The sequence below is a fragment of the Choloepus didactylus genome, chromosome X, assembly GCF_015220235.1.
Source record: "Choloepus didactylus isolate mChoDid1 chromosome X, mChoDid1.pri, whole genome shotgun sequence".
Taxonomy (NCBI): Eukaryota; Metazoa; Chordata; class Mammalia; order Pilosa; family Megalonychidae; genus Choloepus; species Choloepus didactylus.
This window is the reverse complement of record NC_051334.1, coordinates 73865434-73891714: the sequence shown is the minus strand read 5'-3', so window position 1 is coordinate 73891714 and position 26281 is coordinate 73865434. Positions and strand designations below refer to the sequence as shown.

Sequence of the window (26281 nt, the reverse complement as noted above, 5' to 3'; positions counted from 1 at the left end):
TTTAATGAAATAAGTTGTATTATATAAGGGAATTCTATGATCAATTATAGACCCCAAATTTTGATAATCTAGATGAAATGAACAAATTCCTAAAAACACATAAACTACTAAAAATGACCCAATAACAAAGAGAAAATCTGAAAAGACTTATAACAATTAAGTAGATTGCATCAGTAATCAAAAACATTCCAACATGGAAGAACCCAGGGCTTCACAGGTGAACTTTTGCGAACATTTAGATAACCAGCACCATTCTTTCTCAAACTGTTGCAAAAACTTGAGGAGGAAGGAACACATCCTGACTCCATCTATAATGAGTCCATTGATTACCCTGATACCAAAGTAGAGCAATGCACTACAAGGAAAGAAAACCACAGAACAATATGCCTTATGAATATAGCTGCAAAAATCCTCAAAAAGTAACAGCAAGCTGAATTCAGCTGCATATGAAAAAGATTATACACTAGGACCAAATGGTATTTATCCCAGGAATGCAAGGATGAATCCACATAGGAAAAGCAATCAAAGTAATGCATCACATTAACAGAACATGGTGGTGGGGGGGACGACTAACAATTCATGATCAGTACAATTGAAGTGGAAAGGTATTTGAAAAAAATCCAACATCCTTTTATAATGAAAATATTCAATAAAATAGGAATAATATGAGGACTCCCTCAGTATGAGAAAGGTCATAAATGAAAAGCCCACAGCTAACATCATACTTAATGATGCAAGGGTGGAGGATTTTCCTCTAACAACAGGAACAAGATGAGGAGACCAGGTTTCACAACTTCCATTCATCATATTACAAAAAGTTTTAGCCAGAGAAATTAGGCATAAAAAAGAAATGAATGGCATCCACATTGGAAAGAATGAAGTCTATCTGCACTTGCGGATTATGCAATCTTATACCCAGAAAACCCTTAGTAACCCATCAAATCTGTTATACTAATAAAAATATTTCAGCAAAGTTGCAGAATACAAAATCAATGTGAAAATTAGTTGTCTTTCTATATATTTGCAATAAATTATTCCAAAAGAAAATGAAGAAAACAAGTCAATTTACAATATTTTAAAAATACTTAGGAAAAGATTTAACCATGGAGGCATGAAACTTGTACCTTAAAAACTACAAAACAGTGTTGAAAGAAATTAATGATGACAAAAATAAATGGAAAGACTCTTCATGAATCAAAAGGCTTTATTTTTTTAAGAGAGATAACACTACCCAAGCAATATAGAGATTCAGTGCAAACCTCATCAAAAGTACAATGGACGACATGATCCTATGTACAAAAAATACTGAAAAGTCAATAATGATGCTAAATATAAATAAACAAACAAACAAATAAATTCAATGGCCTTTTCATAGTCCCCCCTTCTCTCTCTTTTAACTTTTTATTGTAGTACATATGTATAACTCATATATATATATACATACATACAACTCATATATACAACTATCTTTTTTGATTTCTCTCTCAGCATTATTGACACTATCGATAACCTTTCCACACCATCCTAATTCTTTCCCTACCCTACAAATTGGCTTCTTTTCATTTTCTTTTTCATGAAAGAGGTTCTTTTCTTAACCTTCTTTTTCTATATATTCTCTATCTTCACTATCATTATTTCCATGGTTTCAATTTTCACTGCTATCCAGATAATTCCTTAATTGCTGAGTCTAGCCCAAACTCCTTGAACCCTAGGCTAACATTATCCAAAATTCTTCTAGGTCTCTCCATTCTAAAGATTATTCTGAAACCAACATCATCTCTACACCAGCTGTTTCTTCTCACTTTTCAGTCACTCAAAACTCGGGAGTAATTTTTGACACTCTCCTGTCTTCTTCATTTTGGGAAAGGCAGATCTTGAATTTATTACCATTAAAAATGTTCAACAAACATTAATGTAGTGCCCACTATATGCTAGTCATTGTTCTAGCCAGAGGGAATACATAAGTGAACAAAACAAAGATCCCTGTCAATGTGGAACTTACATTCTTGTGGAATATGAAGTTATCATCACCTTACAGATATAATTCACATAACATACATGTCACCTGCTCAAAGGTTTTTAGTATATTCACAGAGTTGATGCAACTATCACCACAATAAATTTTAGAACATTTTCACTGCCCCCAAAAAGAAACCCCGTACCTATTTAGCTATCACTCACCAATCCCGTCATCTCCCACAATCCTAGGCAACCAGTGATCTATTTTCTATCTCTAAAGATTTGCCTATTCTGGATATTTCATATAAAATGAATCATACAATATATGGCCTTTTGTTACTAGCTTCTTTGACTTACCATAATGTTTTAAGGTTCAACTATATTGTAGCATATGTCAATACTTCATTCCCTTTCATTGCTGAATAATATTCCATAGTATGAATATACTGCATTTATTTATCCATTCATCAGTTCATAGACATTTGCTTTGTTTACACTTTTTTGGCTATTCTATTATGAATAATGCCCTATAAACATCCAGGTACAAATTTTCGTGTGGACATAATGTTTTAAATTCTCTTGGGGTAGATACCTAGGAGTAGAATTGCTGGATCAGTGGTAACTCTGTTTACATTTGAGGAACCACCAGTTTCCAAAGTAGCTGCACCGTTTTATATTCTCACCAGCAATGCATGAGGGTTCCAATTTCTCCAAATTCTCACCAAGGTTTGTTAATGCCCCAATGGGTGTGAAATTGTATTTCATTGTGGTTTTGATTTGCATTTCCTTGATGGTTAATGACATTGAGTACCTATTCACATGCTTATTGCTTTGCCCATTTCTAAACTGGGTTATTTATCCTTTTATTATTGAGGTATATAAGAGGAGTTCTTTATATATTCTTGATACAAGACCCTTACCAAATAAATGATTTGTAAATATTTTCTCCTGTTCTCTGGATTGGCTTTTTACTTTCTTGATGGAGTTGTTTCCAAAGCAAACATTTTAAATTTTGCCCAATTATATTTATTCTTCGGTTGCTTTTATTTTAGGTTATTATCATATCTAGATTAGATTTAGGTCATATCTAAGAAACCTTTGCCTAATCCAAAGTCACAAAGATTTGTACCTACAGTTTCTTCTAAGAGATTTATAGTTTTATCTCTTACATTTCAGTTTGTGAACAATTTTGAGTTAATTTTTGTACATGGTATGAGGTAGGGGTCCATTTCCATGTGGATACCCAGTAGTCCCAGCATCATTTATTGAAGAGACTATTCTTTTCCCATTGTGTGAACTTGGTACCCTTGTTGAAAATCAGTTGACCATAGATGCATGATTTTATTTCTAGAATCTCAATTCTATTCCATTGATTTATATGTCTTTTTATGCAGTACCACACAGTCTTCATTAATGTAGTTTTGTAGTAAATTTGGAGACCAGGCAATGTAAGTCCTCAAACTTTGTTTTTCTCTTTCAAGATTGTTTTGACTATCCCGGATCATTAGCATTTCTACATGAATGTTAGGATCAGCTGGTAAATTTCTGTAAATAAGCCAGCTGGAATTAAAATCATGTAAAATATACAGAGTTCCCATATACCTCCCAACCCTATTATTAAAACTTTGCATTAGTATGGTAACTTTGTTTCAATTTATGGAAGAATATTATAATACAGTATTAACTATAGTCCATAGTTTACATTAGGGTGTATTTTTTTCCCCAACATACCACCCTATTATTAACAATAGTGTAGTATATTTGTTATAGTTCATGAAAGAAGATTTTAATAATTGTACTATTAACTATAGTCCATCATTTACAATAGGGTTCACTGTGTTGTACAGTCCTGTTTTATCTTTTAATTTTTATTCTAGTAACATAAAATGACCTAAAATTTCCCCCTTTTAACCACATTCACATATATACTTCAGTGCTGTTAATTACACTCACAATGTTGTGCTATTATTACCACCATCCATTGCCAAAACTTTAAAATCAACTGAAATAGAAATTCTGAACAAATTAAGTATTAACTTCCTATCTCCTACCCCCAACCCAGCCCCTGGTAACCTATATTCTAGATTCTAACTCTATGAGTTCAATTATTCTAATTAGTTCATATCAGTGAGATCATACAGTATTTGTCCTTTTGTGCCTGGCTTATTTCACTCAATGTCTTCAAGGTTCATCCATGTTGTCACATGAACCAGAACTACATTCCTTTTTAATGCTGAATAATATTCCACTGTAACCACATTTTGTTTATCCATTCATTGGTTGATGGACACTTGGGTTTCTTCCATTGTTTTGGCAATTATGAATAATGCCTCTATGAAAATTGGTGTGCAAGTATCTGTTCGAGTCCCTGCTTTCAATTCTTTTGGATATATATGTAGTAGAGATTGCCAGGTCATATGGTAATTCTGTACTTAGATTTCTGAGGAACTGCCAAACTGTCTTCCATTTTACATTCCCAACCAGCAATGAATGAGTGTTCCTATTTCTTCACCTCCTCTCCAACACTTGTACTTTTTTTTAATAGTAGCCATTCTACTGGGTATGAAATGGTATCTCATTGTGCTTTTGATTTGCATTTCCCCTAATAGCTAATGATGTTGAGCATATTTTCATGTGCTTTTTAGCCACTTGTATATCTTCTTTGGAGAAATGTCTATTCAAATCTTTTGCCCATTTTTAAATTGGGTTGTATGTCTTTTTGTTGTTGAGTTGTAGGGTTTCTTTATATATTCTGGATCTCAAATCCTTTATTGGATATGTGATTTCCAAATATTTTCTCTCATTGAGTAGGCTGTCTTTTCACTTTTGTGATAAAGTCCTTTGATGCACAAAAGTTTTTACTTTTGATGAGGTCCTATTTATCTATTTTTAATTTTGTTGCTTATGCTTTGGGTGTAAGTCTAAAAAAACATTGCCTAATACGAGATCTGGAAGATGTTTTCCTACATTTTCTTTTAGGAACTTTATAGTCCTGTTTCTTATATTTAGGTCTTTGATCCATTTTTGGTTAATTTTTGTATATGGTGTGAGATAGGGGTCCTCTTTCATTCTTTTACATACCTATATTGAGTTTTCCCAGCACCATGCATTGAAGAGATTATGCTTTCCCAATTGAGTGGACTTGGCAGCCGTGTCAAAAATCAATTGGCAGCCTCTTGCCCCTCATCTCTTTTTCTGTGAGAGTGCCCACATGTTCCCTCTGCATGCATACTTAATAAATTTTCTACCTGCTTTGTTAACCTGTGCTATGCCCTTGAATTCTTTCTCATGGCATGGCCAAGAACCTAGGAACCTGAATCCAGCAACACATTTTGGCAAGCCAGCCAGGAGACATTTCTCTTCACTGACTGTCTGGACTGGTGAGTACTAGGAGGCTTGGCCATGTGCTTTCACTTTTTCCTTCTAGCTTGGCTCCTTCTCCCTCTCCTCAGTTCTCTGAGACTTTCACACACCCTGTCCTTTCCTCCCCTCTGAGAACCACCTCCTTCTAGCTTCTGTGTCTAGAAATCTGGGAACTCTGAACCGACTCCCACAGGACATAAACTCGGTCTACTCCGAGTTCTCTGGCTTCCTCCTTGGAGGTGGCAGGAGCCCATCTGTACACCATGCATATCCAAGGAGACTCAGCGGCAGGTGATGCTGTCCTTGAGACTTGAATGGGGGCTTCTGCCTGTGTCAAACAGGAGTCCAATGGAAGCCAAATCAAGTCCTCTGTTTCTCTTTCTCTCTCTCCTCGGCTCTCTGAGACTTCCCCACACTCTCTCTTTTCCTCCCCTTTGGGGACCCAGACCCTTCCTCTTGCTGAATCTGCTCCTCTTTTCACCTCTTAAACAGAGGTCCTCTCCCCTGCCTCCATGAGTCTCCTTTTCTACTCTGTCTGGCTTTCAATGCCTTCTGAGACATTCCATCTTTTGTAACATAGGATTCTGCGCTAAGGATTCTTATACCAAACAAGATGTTGCTTTTGACATTCCAGGGAGTCACCTCTGGTCTATGCTCATGGGAATTGGGTACTTGCCAATGGGAGTGTCTCCCCTTCAGGTCTTGTTCGTTTAGTCTCTATTGAGACCCATTGTGGCCAGATATAAAGCTTCCCTTCTTCTAGAGCATGCTCACTTTTTAGCCCTCAGGAAACAGGAAACTAGAGGACAAAAGAGGCAAGTGCCCCCCACCTCGGAAGTGTAGGTCTAGACATCTCCTGGGGAGGAACATCCTGGAGACACCTGGTGTCATGTTCCGGGTACATACGGCAACTTTACTCCCCATGTTCCCAAGGCATTGGGCCAGTGGAGAGACTGTACAGGTTTTAAGCCCCTGACCCCTCGAGTTGTCCTTGAATTCTTCTGGGCAAGACCCGGGAAACCCCCTGGAAGCGTAAGTCCAGACATCTCTCAGAAAAGGTACTGTACAGGGTTGAAGTCCCTGACTCCTTGAGACTGTTGTCCTGGAATTCTTCTGGGCAAGGTCTGGGGTACCCCCAGAAGCATAACTCCAGACACCTCTCAGGAAAAGTGTCCTGGGGATGCCTGTGACTTTACTCCCAGTGTTCCCAAGAGATTGGGCTGGTGGAGAGGGAAACGCCCAGCTCTGATGTGCGTTGGGACGCCAAATGGACACACTGGTGCTAGTGAGGCTCCTCTATTTCCTTTTCCAGAGAAAATGGGAAATGCCAACAGTCAATACAAGCTAAAAGATGGGGAAGCATAGCCCTCCACTGGGACTCGCAATTACAGTACCATCCTCCAGCCTGTAAAAGACAGTGAAAGTAGTCATTAATTCCATATGCCCAGATGTTTATGTCTCCCTATCAAGACAAGGACCTGAGAGGGACTTGTCCCTTGTGTTATGCCCATGCCTCAGTTTCCATTAAAGAAAAAGCACCTGTTTGCTAGAAGGCATTTAAAAAAAAGTATCACCAAGCCAGTTAATTATAATAAGCTAAGGGAGATCACTCAGTAGAAAGAGGAAAACCTGGCCCTGTTCCAGGGGAGGCTGGTGGAAACTCTTAAAAAGTATACTGTCCTAGTTTGCTAATGCTGCAGAATGCAAAACACCAGAGATGGATAAGCTTTTATAAAACGGGGGTTTATTTCACTACACAATTACAGTCTTAAGGCCACAAAGTGTCCAAGGTAACACATCAGCAATTGGGTACCCTCACCGGAGGATGGCCAATGGCCTCCGGAAAACCTCTGTTAGCTAGGAAGGCAGCTGGCATCTGCTCCAAAGCTCCGGCCTCAAAATGGCTTTCTCCCAGGACATTCCTCTCTAGCAAGCTTGCTCCTCTTCAAAACATCACTCCCAGCTGTACTCTCTTCCTCCCCCTGAGTCAGCTCATTTATGTAGCTCCACCGATCAAGGCCCACCCTGAATGGGCGGGGCCACACCTCCATGAGAACATCTCATCAGAATCATTGCCCACAGCTGGGTGGGGCACATTCCAAGCAAATCCAACCATCACCAAAACGCCTGCCCCACACAAAACCACAAAGATAATGGCATTTGGGGGACACAATACACTCAAACCGGCACATTCCACCCCCTGAACCCCAAAATGACATTATCTTTCCAAATACAAAATATATTCATTCCATCACAATATCACAAAAACTTAAATCATTTCAGTAACAAAAGTTAAGTACAAAATCCCATCAAAATCATTTTAGGCTTGGTCAGTTCTAAGGCATAATTCCCCTCTAGCTGTGGATCTGTGAACCTAGAACAAGTTATGTGCTTCCAATATACAAAGGAGAGACATTCATAGGATAAACATTTCCATTGCCATAAGGAGAAACAGTAAGGAAAACAGGGTTAACAGGAGCAAAACAGTTCCTAAAACCCACAGGACAAAGTCCATTAGATTTCAAAGTCCGAGAGTCATTTACAGAACAATGTTGCATCCTTGGGGCTTGAGAGAGTGGGAGCCTAACCCTTCCCAAGGGCCTTTTCAGCAGCCCGTTCCTCTCCAAACACTTAGGTGAGTGCTCCAACATTTCCACACATTGGGGAGACCACCTTCTCGGCCCCACCCTCCTCAAACATCGGGGCAGCTCCCGGATTCCCTTCCATCTCCGGGTCACACGCTCAACCCCTTCAGAACAGTGTGGTGGCAGCCAGGCTCTCCCCAATTCCCTGGAAATGTGCTCCACCCTCTTTGGGACCTGAGGTGGCAAAACTCTTCCAGAGCATCGAGGCGGAAAGCCCGCCCTCGACCTCCAGGGCAAACTCACCCTTTCCATGCATGTGGGCTGCTCCGCTCTCCCAGCCCTAAACCTCTTGACTCCAGACCTCAACCTCCATGGCTCTGTCTTTGAAGAGATTTTTCCTTTAATTTTTTCCTTGTCTGTCTCCTCCAGTCCAGACCGGCAATGGCTCTGTCTATAAAGATCTCGCAAAAATTCTGTTGGCTTTGCATGAAGCATGCAGGGGTCAAAGCCATCAGACAATAGGAGTTTCCACAAATCCTTTCTGCTTAACTCCTTATCCAATCTTGGCTTGTCCTCAGGTTGGGCTGTAGCTTCTGGGATTCTACCCACTGGAAGCCCGTAATTTTCCAAGCCATCAACTTCTGGTTTCTTTGAACCCAAGAGTTCAGTTCTAAGTTTATCTCTCTCTGCTCGCATTTTACTATAAGCTGCAAGGAGAAGCCAGGATACGTCCTCCACACGTAGTCTGGAGATCTCCTCAGCTAAGTATTCCAAGTTGTTGCTTCCAGATTCTTCCTTCCATCTGACACCAGGACTCAATTTTGCCAAATTCTCTGCCACTTTAAAACAAGGATCGCCTTTCTTCCAGTTTACAACACATTCATCATTTCTGTTCAAGTCCTCATCAGAAGTATCTTTAGAGTCCATATTTCCACAAACAGTCTCTTTAAAGCAGTTTTGGCCTTTTCTATCAAGCTCCTCACAACTCTTCCAGAAATTCCCCCTTATCCATTTAAAAAGCCGTTCCAACATGTTTGGTATCTGCAAACTCAGCAGCAAAAGCACCCCACTTCTCTGGTACCAAAATCTGTCCTAGTTTGCTAATGCTGCAGAATGCAAAACACCAGAGATGGATAAGCTTTTATAAAACGGGGGTTTATTTCACTACACAATTACAGTCTTAAGGCCACAAAGTGTCCAAGGTAACACATCAGCAATCGGGTACCCTCACCGGAGGATGGCCAATGGCCTCCGGAAAACCTCTGCTAGCTAGGAAGGCAGCTGGCATCTGCTCCAAAGCTCCGGCCTCAAAACGGCTTTCTCCCAGGACGTTCCTCTCTAGCAAGCTTGCTCCTCTTCAAAACATCACTCCCAGCTGCACTCTCTTCCTCCCCCCGAGTCAGCTCATTTATGTAGCTCCACCGATCAAGGCCCACCCCGAATGGGTGGGGCCACGCCTCCATGAGAACATCTCATCAGAATCATTGCCCACAGCTGGGTGGGGCACATTCCAAGCAAATCCAACCATCATCAAAACGCCTGCCCCACACAAAACCACAAAGATAATGGCATTTGGGGGACACAATACACTCAAACCGGCACATATACTAATGTAATCCTGGATTCCTGTGAAGGTCAGATTTTGCTGGGCACTCATTTCATCAGCCAGTTTGCCCCTGATATTCAGAGAAAGCTGCAAAAGCTCTCCATGGGCCCGCAGACTCCCACTAATGACCTATTAGAAACTGCCTTTTCTGTCTTTAACAATCAGCACAAGGTCAAGGAGGAGGAGAAGGCAATGACAGATAAGCAAAAAAGCAGAGAACAGGCTCAGCTTATTTTAAAAGCAGTAGCTTTAAAAAGTGCCCTGTTCCCTAGAGGTCACCCAAATTGTGGCTCTAAGCCTCAAAGGCCTTGCTTCAACTATGGGTCAGAGGGCCACTGGCTGAGAAAGTGCCAGAAACCTCGAGACAACCCTTGACCTCGAGACCCACCAGGGACTCCTCCCATGTGCCACCAACATGGGCATTGGACTAGGGACTGCACTGTCTCTTTAACGGGGGGGGGAGGGAGGTCATGACAGCCCCTCAAGCCCTGCTAGTGGCAAGTGAAGAAGACTGAGGGGGCCCAAGGCTGCATATGGCTCTGCTAACTTCATGTCTGACCATCAACCTAGAGGAGCCTCAGATGATGCTCGATGTGGCAGGTAAGATTATTAATTTCTTGAAGCCACTTACTCTGTCCTGAACTACCAGTCTGGTCCTACCTCCACTTTGACTTGCCTAGTTATAAGAGTTGAAGGTAAAGCCAACTCCTTTGTAAGCTTGGAGACATTCTAGTGTCCCATCAATTTTTCATTGTCCTTGAATACCCCACTCTCTCTAGGGGTCACCTTAAGACTAGTAAACCAGGCTAGTGTTTACCCCTTGTTTGTCCCGAGGCCCCTACTAGGTCGAGGCCTCTTGGCATCCCAAAGGAGATCCTTGAGCAAATAGACCCTTCTGAATGGGATGAAGGCATCCTGGGGCAAACCTGCCAAGTAGCCACTGTCTGCATTAAAGTTCTCAGTCCTAGATCTTAAAAACGTATTTTTTGTATCCCTCTTCACCAGACTCTCAATACTGATTTGCTTTTGAATGGCAGGGACTTATAAGATTCCCATCCAGCTCACTTAGTGCTGCACAAAGGGTTTCAAAATAATCCCCATGTCTTTAAGAATGTCTTAACAGCAGACCTCACTAACCTCCAGCTGCTGCAAAGCACAGTCTGGCAATACGTTAATTTTGTGAACTAACATATTCGTAGTATGAAAGTGAATCTTGTTTGTAGTCATTGCTGACTACCAGCCCTGAATGGATATGGAAAGTTGTAGAAGGTTTGGGAAAGTGAATTTTGTTTGTTGTCATTGCTGATTACAAGCCCTGAATGGATATGGAAAATTGTAGAAGGTTTATGAAAGTGAATTTTGTCTGTCACAGTCAATGCTGACCAAAATTTGATAGGCCTGTTTATAATATTTTTTTAAAAAAAGAGCTTTTGTGTGAAACTGTATATTCATACAAAACTGGAGTTAAGTTTTCTCTTGTTAGAACAATGTAAATTGTTTGTTAGTCTACTCTTAATGAAAGGTTATAAGAAGTTTTTCTTAACTATCTGAGTACTCTGCCCAGAAGACAAATTTTTGTATCAGATCAGAATAATATCCTTGTTGTTTGTTAACCTTATCATCCATCATTTCAAAAGACAAGTCTTCTCACTCTTAAAGGAAAGGATTTGTTCTTTCACCTTGTAAAAGTGAAGTGCTAAAATAGTTTGATATTAAGTATTACAATAATTAAAAGAAATTTTCTATCCTTCTGTTAAGCTAAATTTGTATAAGTGAAATGTTTTTCATATATTTAGAGATTGTTTAAAATTCCTAAAAAAATAAAATTCCTAAAAACTTAAGTGTTCTCACTGTCCATTTTGCATCCTGATACTGATCTGCATGATGTTAGACATTGTAAGTCATGGTTTTAGTCATTCTTAGAAAAATTACAGATCATAAAAACAACCAGATTTACTTGACAGTTATACTACTTTGCTTTAAAGCTTCCAAAATCTAAATTTTCTGTGGCAGTTTATTTGAACAACCTAATTCAGCTTTATTGGACATGGAACCTAGACAAAAAAAAAGAATAAAATCTTAATGAGAAAATGAAAATATTTGCAACGCCCCTTAAGAGACTAGATAAAAACATAAAACTATTAAACTTCCCCACCTGTGGAATTCTTGCTATTCTCTTAAGCAACAGGGGTTCCCAATTCAATAAGCCAAGCCCTTGATCGTGAGGCTTGCCCTTATTAGGAAACTAATCTCTATAATGGCAAAGCTAAGCCTACTTATAATTAATGCCTTAGAGTCACCCCCAGAGAATCTCTTTGGTTGCCAAACTCTACAAATAAACTCACTACCTTCCCCGCTACATAAGACATGACTTCCAGGGGTGTAAGTCTCCCTAGCAATGTGAGACATGACCAAGGATGAGCCTGGCCCTTGCACTGTAAAATTAGTTAACCAAAAAAGGGAAATAAAATTTCAATGGCTAAGAAATTTCAAATAGAGTTGAAAAGTCATTTTAGAAGTTACTCTAATGCAAATTTTCAGCCAAATATTGCAAACTGCCACAGTATGCGAAACCCTAACCAACAGTGTTCCTGAAAACTCTAAAGAATACCTGCACCCCATCTTGTTCCTGCTTCTGTTCAGATGGTGTATACTAACATTTCTCATCTAGTTTGTTTCTTCCAGATTAGAAGCCTTTCACAACAAACTTCTCCTTGCCAGAGGCCCCACGCTCAACCAGCCACCCTCAATAGCATAGCCAGAAACTTCTATGCTCCCACAAGTAGGGCCTGTGACCCACTGATAGCTTAAAGCAGCTAAAGAGGGACCAATGGCCCAAATTCCCTTAAGATTAAGGGAGCTAGAAATCTCTGAGGGGGAAATTGAAGCTGGGTTAGAATTAGGGCAGTGACTGGTTGGCTGAGCAAAGGGCAAATTCCAAAAAGTGGTCAGGCCACAAGGAGAAAGGTATCTCTGAGAACAGCAATAAACAGCCCCTGGGGGCCAATGGACCCAACCTGAGTGAGTCATCTAAGATCGAGCATCACAAAGGAGGGAGATGGGTGGAGCCAACCAACCCCACCTGGGTGAGTCATCTACATTCAAACATCCACAAAGGGAAGAGAAGGGGAGGGTAGTAAAATAGTTAATAAAAATCACAAAAAGAACAAAAATCTGTAAAAGCAGATTGCCCCACAGTATCAGGGCCTCTCCATCATCTCTTTCCTTGTGAAGAGTACCCACATGTTCCTTCTCTACATGCGTACTTAATACATTTTCTACCTCAAATTTATTTTTCTCAAAAAAACAAAAAACAAAAAACAATTGACCACAGAGGTGAGGGTCTACTTCTTCTGCACTCTCAGTTCAATTCCATTGGTCTATGTCTATCCTTGTGCAAGTATTATGCTGTTTTGACCACTGTAGCTTTGTAATATGTGTTAAAGTCAGGAAGTGTGAGTCCTCCAACTTCGTTCTTCCTTTTCAAGATGTTTTTGGCTATTTTGTGGCTGTTACCCTTCCAAATAAATTTGATAATTGGTTTTTCCATTCCTACAAAGTAGGCTGTTGGAATTTTGATTGGCATTGCACTGAATTTGTAAATCGTTTTGGGTAGAATTGACATCTTAACAATATTTAGATCTTCTTTGATATCTTTTAGCAAATTTTTTGTAGTTTTCCAAGCACAAGTCTTTTACATCTTTTAACTTTATTCTAGATATTTGATTCTTTTAGTTGCTATTGTAAATGGAATTTTTTCTTGATTTCCTCTTTAGATTGCTCATTACTAGAAAAACTACCGATTTTTGTGTGTTGATCTTGTACCCCTCCACTTTTGCCAGCTGCAATTTTAATTGGGATTATATTGAATATGTAAATCAACTTGAGGAGTACTGCCGTTTTAATAATATTAAGTCTTCCATTCCATGAACACAAGATACCTTTCCATTTACTTAGGTCTTCTTTAATTTATTTCAATGACATTTTGCAGTTTTCAGTGTCCAAGCTTATACTTCTTTTGTTAAGTTTTTATAAGTATTTTATTCTTATTGATACTATTGTAAGTGAAATTTTTAAAATTTCATTTTCAAATTGTTAATGGCTATTGTATAGAAAAATACAACTGATGTTTGCATATTGATCTTGTATCCTGCAACCTTGCTGGCTTATTAGTTCTAATAGTTTTTTAGTGGATTCTCTAGGATGTTCTATATATAAGATCATAACCTCTTCAAATAGACAGCTTTGCTACTTCCTTTCCAAATTACATGCAATTTATTACAATTTCTTGCCTCACTGCCCTGGCTAGAACCTCCAGTATGATGTTGAACAGAAGTGGCGAGAGTGGACATCTTATCTTCCTCCTGATTTTAGGAGGAACATTTTCAGTCTTTCACCATTAAGTATGATATTCACTATGGGTTTTTTGTAAATGTTCTTTATCAGGTTGAGGAAGTTCCCTTCTATTCTCAGTTTCTTGAGTGTTTGTATTGTAAAAGGGTGTTGGATTTTGTCAAATGCTTTTTCTGAATCAATTTAGACAATTATGTGGTTTTTGTGCTTTATTCTGATTTTCAGATGTTAAACCTTGCATTTCTCAGATAAACCACACTTGGTCATGGTGTATCATCCTTCTTATATGTTGCTGGATTCAGTTTGCTATACTTTGTTGAGGATTTTTACATCTATATTCAGAAGAGGTATTTTTTTTCTGCAAGAGTGGTAGTAATGTCTTCCTTTCAATCCTAATTTTAGTAATTTGTGTCTTTTCTCTTTTTTTCTTGGTAAATCTACCTAAGGTTTGCCAGAATTGTTGATCCTTTCAAAGCACCAATTTTTGGTTTCATTCATTTTCTCTATTGTTTTTCCATTCTCTATTTCATTCATGCCCATTCTAATCTTTATTATTTCCTTGCTTCTGCTTGCTTTGGGTTTAGATTGTTCTTCTTTTTCCAATGTCTTAAAGTGGAAGGCTTCGTTACTGATTTGTGATCCCTCTTCATTTTTAATATAGGTACTTACAGTTATAAATTACACTGTAAGTACTGCTTTAGCTGGATTCCATAAGATTTGGTATGTTGCATCTTCATTTTTAGTCATCTTGAAATATTTTCTAATTTCCTTTGTGATTTCTTCTTTGACCTATTATTTAATAAGGGCTATGTTGTTTAATTTCCACATATTTCTGAATTTCCCAAATTTCTTTCTATTATTGATTTCTAATTTCATTCCACTGTGGTGTGTCCATGGACACACTGTCAATCATTTTAAACTTATTGAGGCATGTTTTATGGCCTAGCATATGGTCTATTCTGGAGAATGTTCCATGCACACTTTTGAAGAACGGAGTGTTTTACAGATGTCTGTTGGGTCTAATTGGTTTATAGTGTTGTTCAAGTCCTCTATACCTGTGCTGATATTCTGTCTGTTTTTCTATCCATTATTGATATTGGGGTATTGATGTTTCCAACTATTATGTTAATTTGTCTATTTCTCCCTTCATATCTATCAGTTTTTGCTTCATTCATTTTAGAGCTCTGATGTTAGGTGCATATATGTTTTTAATTGTTAGATTTTCCTGATGGACCAACCCTTCAGTCAATATAAAATGTCCCTCTATCTCTAGTAACATTTTGTGTTTTAAAGTCTGTGTTGTCTGATATTAGTATAGCCACTTCAGCTCTCTTATAGTTGATCTTGGCAGGGTAGATCTTTTTTCCATACTTTTCCTTTCAATCTATTTGCATCTATAAACCTAAAGTGTTTCTCTTGCAGACAGCATATAGTTAGGTCTTGTTTTTAATTCAGCTTGACAACCTCTGCCATTTGATTAGATTGTTTAATCCAGTCACGTTTAATGTTATTATTGATATTGCTGGACTTATGTCTTCAAGTTTACCTTTTATTTTCTATATGTCTCATATCTTCTTTTATCCTGTTCTTCCTTTACTGATTTTTTTTTTTAATTCAGTTTTATTGAAATATATTCACATACCATACAATCATCCATGGTATACAATCAACCTTTACTGATTTTTTTGCATTAAGTGAATATTTTCTAGTGTATTGTATTAATTCCTTTAATGATTATTTCATTATATTTTTAAATTTATATTCTTAGTGATTGCTCTAAAGTTTATAATAAACATCTTATCTTACCAGAATCTACTTCAGATTTATATTTAACAGAATTTTGGTGAGATATAGAAATGTTACTCCTATACAGCTCTATTCCCGCTTCCCCCTTTTTTGTGCTATTGTTATGCATATTACATCTATAAGTAACTCAAATATATTTTTACAATTATTACTTTATACAATTTATGTCTTTTCGAGAAGCTGGAGAGCAAGTATATATTTAGAATGTTTGTTATATTACCTTCTTATTTGCCATTTCTAGTTCTTTTCACTTCTTCCTGTGGATTCTCATTACCATCTGATGTCATTTCCTTACTCAAATATAGCTTTGCTCCCACCTGCCTCCTGTGTGCTCTTAGTGTGAAAATATATTACGTATCTATGTGTTATAGGCCCATGAATACTGTTATATACATATTGTTTTATACAATTACTTTTTAAGTCAGTTAAGAGAAGAAAGGAGAAATCTGCAATTATACACTTTTAGAATTACCTACATAATTACCTTTTACTATTACTCTTTTTTTGTGTGTGTGTGTGTGCAGATTCAAATTACTGTCTGGTATCTCTCGCTTTCAGCCTGAAGTTCCTTTAATATTTCTTTTAAGGTAGTTCTGCTAGCAGGAGATTCTTTAAGCTTTTGTCTGGGAATATCTTTATTTTGCCTTAATTTTTTGAAAGAATTTTTATTATGGTAACATTTATATAACACAAAATTTTTGCCCTCCATTTCTGAAAGATAGCATTAGAATTTTTAGCATTTTGAGTATGTTGTCCCATGACTTCTGGCTTCCATTGTTTCTATTAAAAATTCAGCTGTTAACATTATTGGTTTCCTTATATTTGATGAATCATTTTCTCTTGCTTTCACATTTTTGTGTGTCATTCAACATTTGACTTTGATGTGTCTGGGTGTGGCTCTCTTTCCATTTATCCTACTTGGAGTTCATTGAGCTTCTAAATGTATATATTAATGTTTTTCAACAATTTTGGAAGTTTTAAGCAATTACATCTTTGAAAACTGTTTCTGCTGTTTCACTTGTCTCTCATAAGCACAACCAAAGTTTCCATTGTTTTCAGCAGCACCTTTACATTTGAACTTCCCCAAGCTCTGTTCCTAATAAAGTAGGTCCCTTTAAGGAGAATTATGGAGTTCTCTGTCCCTATGGATTGTCTGTCCCCCTGGGCAAAACTTTTGCACCCTGCTTTAGACCTAGGCATTGAGAGAATGGCCCACTCCTCTCAGAGTGATACCCCTGTTCCACAAGAGGGTTTTGGGCAGAGGCAGGAGATATTGTTCTTCTTGACTTGTCTCTCCTGAAATGAAAGCTCTACCTTGTCCCTGTGATTAGCTGGGGTGCAAGCCAGTATTCCGGCCTTCTCAGTGGGAGTAGAGCTTCTAACCTACACATGGGGGCTGGGAAGAAAGGATCCTCAGACTTTTTAGCTGCTCCTACCTGAAACAGACCTTCAGCAACACAGAGCTGTAAAGGCTGAAACATGCTGGTGGTCTGCCCTTACTAGAAAGAAAGCATAGTTATAGACTGGAAGCTGAGGGTTGGGGGGCTGGGTGGGTAGGGGGTGGTGTGGTATGGTGAGGGAAAGTCAGGAGAGAGAGCTGGTCATAGCTCAAATACCACACACTTTTGCTGTTCTTACAGAGATTTAATAGGTTTTCTTGAATAAATGTTTCTCCATTTGCTGTATGCCTTTAGGACAATTTCTAGATTTTTTTAAATTAGGGATGTTGTGGGTTTCCAGATTAATCATGCATAAAATACAGGATTTCTATATATCACCCTATTATTAACACCCTGCATTGGTGGGAAATATTTATTACAATTGATGAAAGCATATTTATATAAAATTGTACTATTAACCATAGTCCATGGTTTAACTTAGGGTACACTGGTTGTTTTTTATAAATTTTATCAGTTGTAGTGGTTTGGCTGGGGAGAGGGACCTTGAAGCTCCTCGCACTGCCATCTGAAAGTATGTCTCTTCTCCTTTCTTCTTGAACCAAAACATCATATTCTGGCTGATTCTTCTAAATCTTTCTCAAACCAATGTTAATTCCAATGTGCTTTCAGGGAACATTGTTACCACTCTAATTCAAGTACTTACTATCTTTCTGTAGTATACAGTATTTTCTTAACTTATGTTTCAGCCTCTAGGTCCTCCAGACTTCATTTTGTTCTATACAAGTATACCTTCAGCAAAGGAAAGCCAATGGCGTCTGGAAAAACTCTGCTGGGAAGGCACGTGGCTGGCATCTGATGATCCTGGGTTGTGTTCTAGCTCCTCTCTCAGCTCCTGTGCGTACTTCAAAATGTTGCTCTTGGGGTGTTTTGTCCTCTCTTAGCCTCTCCCGAGCATACACTGGGCTAGCATCCCCAAAGTGTCAGCAAAAGTTTGCTTTCAGTGGCTGTCTCCAAAATATCTCTCTAAGCTGCTCCCTAAAATGTCACTCTCAGTTGCTCTGAGGTCCTTCTGTTTGTGAGCTCTTTTACAGGACTCCATTGATTAAATCAAGATCCACCCTGAATGGGTGGGGTCCATATCTCCATGGGAATAATCCAAACAGGTTACTCACAGTTGATTGAGTCACGTCTCCATGGAAACACTCAATCAAAGGATTCCAACCTAATCAATATTAATACATCTGCCCCCACAAGACTGAATCAAAGAGCATGAAATTTTGGGGGACATAATACATCCAAACCGGCACATACACCCTTCCCCCAAATGTATCTTCCTAAAGCAGTACATTTTCCTCATATCACTTCATTTCTCAAACACCTTAAAGATATTTACACTGCTAACAAAATAAAGCTTAAACTTCTTGGGTCTTTAACAATCTAGTTTCAACTTGTTTTTTTTTTTTAGAATTAAACTTCCTACTATTATCCTTTTCTCACCTGGATTATTTGCCATTCCTGGAATCTGCCTAGAAAGTTGCCATCTCTCTATCTTTACCCCTGCTGTTCCTGGAATGCCTGTACTTATCTCTATCAGAACTTTCCCTATTATTCAGAGCCTGTTCAGCTAGCATCTTTTCACTCCAACTGGAAGTGTGCTTTCCTTTGTTTTAATTACTTTAGTATTTTATACCATTCTTAAAGCCCATATCTCTTTATTTCTTTTATTGGAGAAATCTGTGCTTATATCTTACTTTCCCCTGTAGACAAGACATTCTTCAAGAGCAGAGCTCATACTATTCATTTTTCTATTTCCCATGATACCTAGTAGATAGTACCTCGCACAGAGCACATTTTTAATAAATAGCTATTAAATTCATGAATGTGTCACAATAATGGAGACACCAGTTGTTTAAAGAGAAGCTTTAATGTTGTTAACTCAGAGGAGGGTTTACTGAGTTTTAGTTACTTACTCGTTCTTTTAACTGGATTACTTCTTTGTCTTTTTGCTGCTTCCACTGTCTAAACTTCTCAGCATCGTCTTTCATCTGACGCATTAGCTGTACTCGCTGGTTTTTCATCACCTGTAAAAACAAAAATCAGCAAACATATTAGTCACCTGCACTTTATTCTATGCTGAGGTGCAGATGGATAGACTTACCATTAAGAAGACAGGACACCCAGAACTAAACTGAGAAGACTACCAACAGATTTTCTGATTAGGTCTGCAATACCCTTTGCTATGCTTGCACAGGGTTTCCAAGTATAGACTGTACAACTGAATACTCTGAAGAAATAAAAGAAAAAAATTTACCTAGAAGCTAAATCCAGCCCTAAATTCATTATATATAAATGAAATTTCAAGGGACAGCATGTTAGGAAATATCTATTAAGCCTCAAGGACAAATCCACCTAGCAACTCTTGTACACTAAGGGTTTCAGAACAAGTGGCCCATAACTACTTTACAAATGTCAGAAATTGAACATGCAATAACTGAAAAGTGACTTCGCTCTCAGGTTTCTTTCACTTTGTTGCTACTTTAAGGAATTATTCCATATGATCAGGTGGAAGGTGGTTAGGATATCACCATTAAATATTGAGGTGCCTCTGTCCTTTGTTTTCATGGAGTATAATATTAAACTCTGAATGTCAAGGCAGAGTTTTATTATTCAGATTCTGTCACACTAGGACAATGTCCTGCAAAAAGGGACATTTATGGAGACTTAGACACTTGAAATGATAGGCTTGCCGGCTACCTTCTCGCCTGAAAACACCTCTTGTAGTATAATTCTAATTGGTATACTTATAAGTTCCAGTGGGGTAAATGCAAGGGTATAGTTTATTACTCGTATCTCCTGGTTCAGTTTGGAGACAGTATGCTCTGTGGATTCCTTCAGCTTCAGAAGTTTGGACTGTTCACTCAGTTTCTTCTTCAGATCTGCTATTTGACCCTCCAGTTCCTGGAGACGTTTGCGGCGGCGCTCACTCAACCTAAACACAGATGTTGTAGGAGTGAAGACTAACAGCAGCAAAACCTGACTTCAAAAGACATACAACTAGACTCCCAGGTTCACAACCCTGATATATATAAGAGGTTACCAGTCACATAGCCATCTTTGAAATAATGGATACTAGTGGTTATGGTAGCACAACATTGTAAATGTAATTAATGACACTGCATTGTATACATAAAATGGTTAAAATGGCAAAATTATGTTTTATATATGTGTGTGTGTGTGTGTGTGTATATATATATAACCACAATAACATAAAATAAAAATAATGGATACCACCCAAACAACCAAAACTGTTTCAATAATAGGGGCTTAATACAAAGAGTAAAACAATAAATTTTTTTGAGTATATGATAATACAACTGCCTCAATACACCCTGCCTCACCACCACTCTGTGTCAAAAGGATGGTTCTTTGGAGGCATTCACTTCATTTTAGCCATAAGGAATAATTCTCACGATTATTCCACAAGTCAGAGATGGGAATTAAACATGTAGCATAACTTTTAAGAACACAAGTTTTAGACTCAATAGAGAGATATAATAGTCATTGAGTAAAAAGCAGGTGGAACAGCCAATAAGGCAGAGGTCTGAGGCAGAGTGAGAAGTTCTAGTTGTCTGTCTTGGCTTTATTTTTAACTGACTACGGGATGGCTAGATTGATTTCCCAATCACTAGCCTGAATATTAATTCTATTTATAAGCTAATTTTCCATCAGTGCAGGGACAAGGAAACTGCTGCTGTCAAGTAGGTCTAATCACCTCAAATGCTAACTTTTTATAAAGACTTCCTTAATCATGCCAGCCTGAATTGATATTTCTTGCCTCTGAACTCTTAAAGCAATTACTGCCTAAGAAATTTATTTGGCTATTAATCACATACTGTGCTACAGCATTTCTTCTACTGTCATCCTGAGATGTTATTTAAAATCTCGATTACTTAACTTTTCTTGTATTTATGTCTCCTCTCCAAAACTAGGTTAAATCCTTTGGCGTCAGAAAATGAATGGGTCATATTCTTCTCTATTGCTCCTCTAGCTCCTTCCACATAGTAGGAACTCGAAATAATATTAATTGACTTTATTCTTACTTGGCTTGGTTGACATCCTTCTTTGCTGTCTGAAGTTCAAGAACCAATTCTTCCTTTTCCTTTTGTAGATTGATAACTTCCAATTCCAGATTTTTAATGTTATCCTAGAAAGGTTATAAGTCAGAGAGAAAGAGCATTATAAGGCACGGGAAGAAAATCACTTCAACATCCCATGTTTTAAGGAACTATGCATGAATTTTACCACTTTGCACACTAAAAACAATCCTTATTTTGATGGATATTTAAGTTATGTAGTGGAAAAAGAATGGACTTGGAATCCAAAGGCCTGGGTTTGAATCTTGACTCCAACAATTACTAGCTTAATATTGTAAGCAAAGTCACTTCATCTCTTTGAGCCTTAGATTCTGTGTAGGAAAGAGTTAACATAGCAGGCCTGAGACTATTAATCTTTCAAAAGCTCTGCTTGCAAGGTTGGCCCTTAGTTGGTGTCTGGGAAAATAGATTTCAGTAGGGTTCCCACCATTCCCTAACTAGTAAGAGTGGCTCACTGTGCCTAACTGTCCAAACAATCTGGTTTATCCTGAACACCCGTCTTTCCTTCTGGGAGCCTGGAAATTGGTGCATGCTGGGCAGAGGGTGTCTACATGACTGATTCCCAATGAAAACCCTGGACTCAGGTGAGCTTCCTGATTGACAACATTTCACACGTTGCTCAAAGAATTAAATGCTCCCTATGTGACACTACTGGGAGAGGGCCGTTGGAAGCCTGTGCCTGGTTTCCTCTGGACTTTGCCCCATGTATCTTTTCCCTTTGCTGATTTTGCTTTGTGTCCTTTCACTGTAATAAATCTTAGCCATGAGAATGATTATATGCAGATTCCTGTGAGTCCTCCTATTGAACCTAGGAATGGTCTTGGGAATCCCTAACACAAGTCCCTATCTATGTAAATAATTAACTGTAACACTTAGGTCACAGGTTTGTTGAGAAGACCAAATAAGATAAAATAAAGACATTTCATAAACTGTAAATAGCTGTACAAATGTACTTTCAAAAATATCTATTCAATAGCAACTGCAGTTCTGCATGCTGACAGAACATAAACAGAATTCTAGAAACCAAAGTTTCTTAGTTTCTAAGATTGGGAAAACCCAAGGAACAGGTTGCTTCCTTTTCTCATAACTCAAAAAGATTAAAGAAAACTGGCTGAATGGTTGAATCAAGAAGTTTATACGCAAGCTATAAACCAGTATTGAATTGACATAAAGAAGCAGAGGCCAGTTAGGTAGGGCTATACCACACATGTTTCTAAATAGGCTAGAGCTGTTTTCCAAGCAATGTACTTAGCTACTGCAGGAAAACTAATGAAAATCAATCTCATTGCTTTTTAATTATCCTGCCTATTTAAACTGGCCAATATTATATTTGTGTGGGCATATATATAACATATGTTTATTATATTTACTTTTACTTATACAAGAATCACATGAATACATTCTTATAAAAAAAAATACTCCAAACAACACATATGAAGGTCAAGTCCCCTTGACTGCTACATCCCTGCCAAAATTCCAGTCCCCTTTTCAGAAGTAATCACAGTTATCAGCTTGGTGCATATTTTCCAGATTTTTTTTAGACATTTACACACACATATGTACCTACTAAAATGTGTGCAGCTGTATGTTAAACATAAATAGAATTACACTATATGTATATATTTTTCTGTAACTTGTCTTTTTTCCAATTTTTTTTTATTGTGGAACATAACATATACATTAAAGTGATAACTTTCAAAGTGCGATTTAACAAGTATTTAGAGAGCAAATTTCAAAGAATGTTATGGATTACAGTTCCACAGTTTCAGTTATTTCCTTATTGTGAAATATAACATAAATATAGAAAGGTGATAATTTTCATCATACAATTCAATGAGTAGCTATAGAGCAAATTTCAAAGAATGTTATGGGTTACAGTTCCACAATTTCAGTTATTTCCTTATTGTGAAATATAACATATATGCAGAAAGGTGATATTTTTCAAAGTATGATTTAACAAGTGGTTATATAGGAAATTTCAAAGAATGTTATGGGTTACAGTAACATAGTTTCAGTAATTTTCTTATTGTGAAATATAACATATGTACAGAAAGGTGGTAACTTTTAAAGTACAATTTAACAGGTAGCTATAGAGCAAATTTCAAAGAATTTTGTGGGTTACAGTTCCAACATTTCAATTCTTTCCTTCTAGCTATTTTAATACCCTAGCAACTAAGAAAAAAATATATAAAGATTCAGTGTTTGTAATCCTTTGTGTAACTTGCCTTTTTTAAAAATGCAATTTTACTGAGATATAGTCACACACCATATAATCCATCCAAAGTATACAATCAGTGGTTCACAGTATCATCCTATAGTGTGCATTCATCGCCACAATCAATTTTAGAATACTTCCATTATTCCAAAATAAAGAAAAAAATAAAAATTTAAAAGAAAACCCAAAGCATCCCATACCCCTTATCTCCCCCTATTATTTATATATTTTTGGTCTTTATTTTATTACTCATCTGCCCATACATTGGATAAAGGGTCAACAAGGTTTTCACAATCACATGGTCCCACAATAAAAGCTATATAGTTATACAACCATCATCAAGAATCAAGTCTACTGGATTACAGTTCAACAGATTCAGGTATTACCTTCTAGCTATTCTGACACACTAGGAACTAAAAGGAAATATCTGTATAATGCATAAGAATAACCTCTAGAATTACCTCTCAACTCTATTTGAAATCTCTTAGCCACTGAAACTTTATTTTGTTTTATTTCTTTTCTCCCTTTTGGTCTAGAAGGCATTCGCAATCCCACAATACCAGGGACAGGCTCATCCCTGGGAATCATGTCCCATGTTGCCAGGGAGACTTACACCCATGGGAGTCATGTCCCATGTAGGGGGGAAGGTAGTAAGTTTATTTGCAGAGTTGACTGGGAGATAGAGGCCACATTTAAGCAACAAGAGGTTCTCTGGGGGGTGACTCTTAGGCATAATTATAAGTAAGCTTAGCTTCTCCTTTGCATGAGTAAGTTTCATAAGGGCAAGCCCCAAGATCAAGGGCTTGAGTTATTAAATTGGGAGTCCCTAATGCTTGCAAGAATATCAGGAATTCCCCAGGTGGGGAAGTTTAATATTTCCACATTTTCCCCCAGTCCCTCAAGGGGAATTTGCAAATACTTTTTTATTTTCTGCCCCAAATACTCTGGAATGTATCAGGGTATTACATTAACCTGTACAGAATAACAAGATCTCATTCCCTATTCTAGGTTCCATGTAATTATGTTGTTTAAATAAACTGACCATGCAGGTTAAATTAGATAGTGTGCTAAAGACAATATAAATTTTGTACCAAATAAAAGTCTCTTAAATAACAGTTAAAACTCAGGAATAGATGTGAGTTACAATTTAGAAACCTTTGCAGTAAGCCTTATTGAACATTCTGTACTCCTGCAACCACAGTCTATCCCCTGATAACCTATGCTCTCAAATTCAATTCTCAGCAATTGCTCATTATGGTTAGTTTATGTTAGTGAGGCCTTACAATATTGGTTCTTTTGTTTCTGGCTTATTTCATTCAACATAATGTTCTCAAGGTTCATTCACCTAGTTGCATGTCTCACAACTTCATTCCTTCTTGCAGCAGCTTAATATTCCATTGTATGTATACACCACAGTTCCCTTTCAATTCACTCATTGATGTACCCTTGGACCACCTCTATCCATTGCAAATCGTGAATATTGCCGCCATAAACACCAGCGTACAAATGCCTGTTCATGTCCCTGCTTTCAGTTCTTCCAAGTATATATCAAATAATGGGGTTGCAGGATTATTTGGCAACCCTGTACTTTGCCTTCTGTGGAACTACCACACTGCCATCCAGAGGGGCTTCACCATTCTACTTCCCTACCAACTGTAACTTGCCTTTTTTAACTTAATTGGACTTGGAGATTTATTTATATTAGCACATGTAGGTCTACCTCATTCTTTTTTTGCCATAATTAAATATTCTTATACATACCTTCTGTGTATATGTGCAAGGGTTTTTCCAAGGTAGCTAGAGAGATGTGGAATTACAGGGTCATGGGGGGTATACATTTTTTAATTTTAATAGATACTGGCAAACTGCCCTCCAAAGTAGCTATACCAATTTATACTCTAACCAACTATGTATGAGAGTACTTGTTTACCTGCACCCTGCCAATATTTGATATTACTCACATCAAAATTTTTACCAATCTGATGTGTGAAAAATAATATCACTTCATTACATATGTCACCTTTAGTCAATTATTGTCTCTAACACTTCCACAGGGGGAATCATCCAAATATTTCAGTCCTGGTATGCTACAACTTATGGTAATCTTCGATCATACCTTATGCCTCCCAAATTGTTCTATGGCAATTCTTCACAGTGATAGGAAAAATACCATTTAGAACATAAAACTGTATTTATTTCTCATAAAAAGAGAGAAAGTAATTTGCATGTGATTAAAAGGTTTACATTAAAGATTTATTTCCTCTTAACTTTTAGGTTTGGGAGTCCAAGCATATTTGAGTCCATGGGGAAAAGGAATAGATGACTTGCTAAGGTATATCTCACTACTCCTCCTCCTTATAGGGTTAGAAGTACACTGAGGGAACATATGTCCCCATGTTTCTAGGCAAGAGTACAAGAGAGGAATAATTCCTCAATCTTACCATTAACCTTTTGTTTATCCTGGAAAAGACAAAATATATTCAAATTTAAAAAGGCTAGGTGTTTGTCCTATTAAACATGGAGATCTAGCTACATATTTAACTTGCTCTCTCCTGAAATCCTACTAAAATGACCCATAAAATGAGTATAAGTTAACAAGAATGAAGAGGAGAGGAGAGCAGTCAAGAGAGGTCCACAAACTTTTGGAAGAGGAAAGCAACTGGATAAGTGACTTAGCAGAGTGGAAAACCCAAAATCTCACTCATATAGGATAGATGCTAATAAAAATCAAGCCAATTTGTACCAAAGAACCACAGAGAGTCTCAAGAATTGGAGAGATAAGGGGATGTAGGGTGGGACTGAATAAACTGAAAAACACTATACAGAAAGAGGTTTCTGCT

The 26281-nt window shown here is 37.7% G+C and overlaps 1 protein-coding gene across 1 annotated transcript in view; it reads right to left on the bottom strand.

Moving 5' to 3' along the window:
* Window positions 1–26281, bottom strand: part of KIF4A (kinesin family member 4A) — a 146476-nt gene that overhangs the window by 41723 nt on the left and 78472 nt on the right. The window contains exons 16-18 of the mRNA XM_037821548.1: window positions 21173–21276; window positions 19917–20061; window positions 19043–19153 (exon numbers count right to left, since the gene is read on the bottom strand). Of these exons, the coding sequence (XP_037677476.1) occupies window positions 19043–19153; window positions 19917–20061; window positions 21173–21276 (360 nt within the window). The remainder of the gene's footprint in view (window positions 1–19042; window positions 19154–19916; window positions 20062–21172; window positions 21277–26281) is intronic.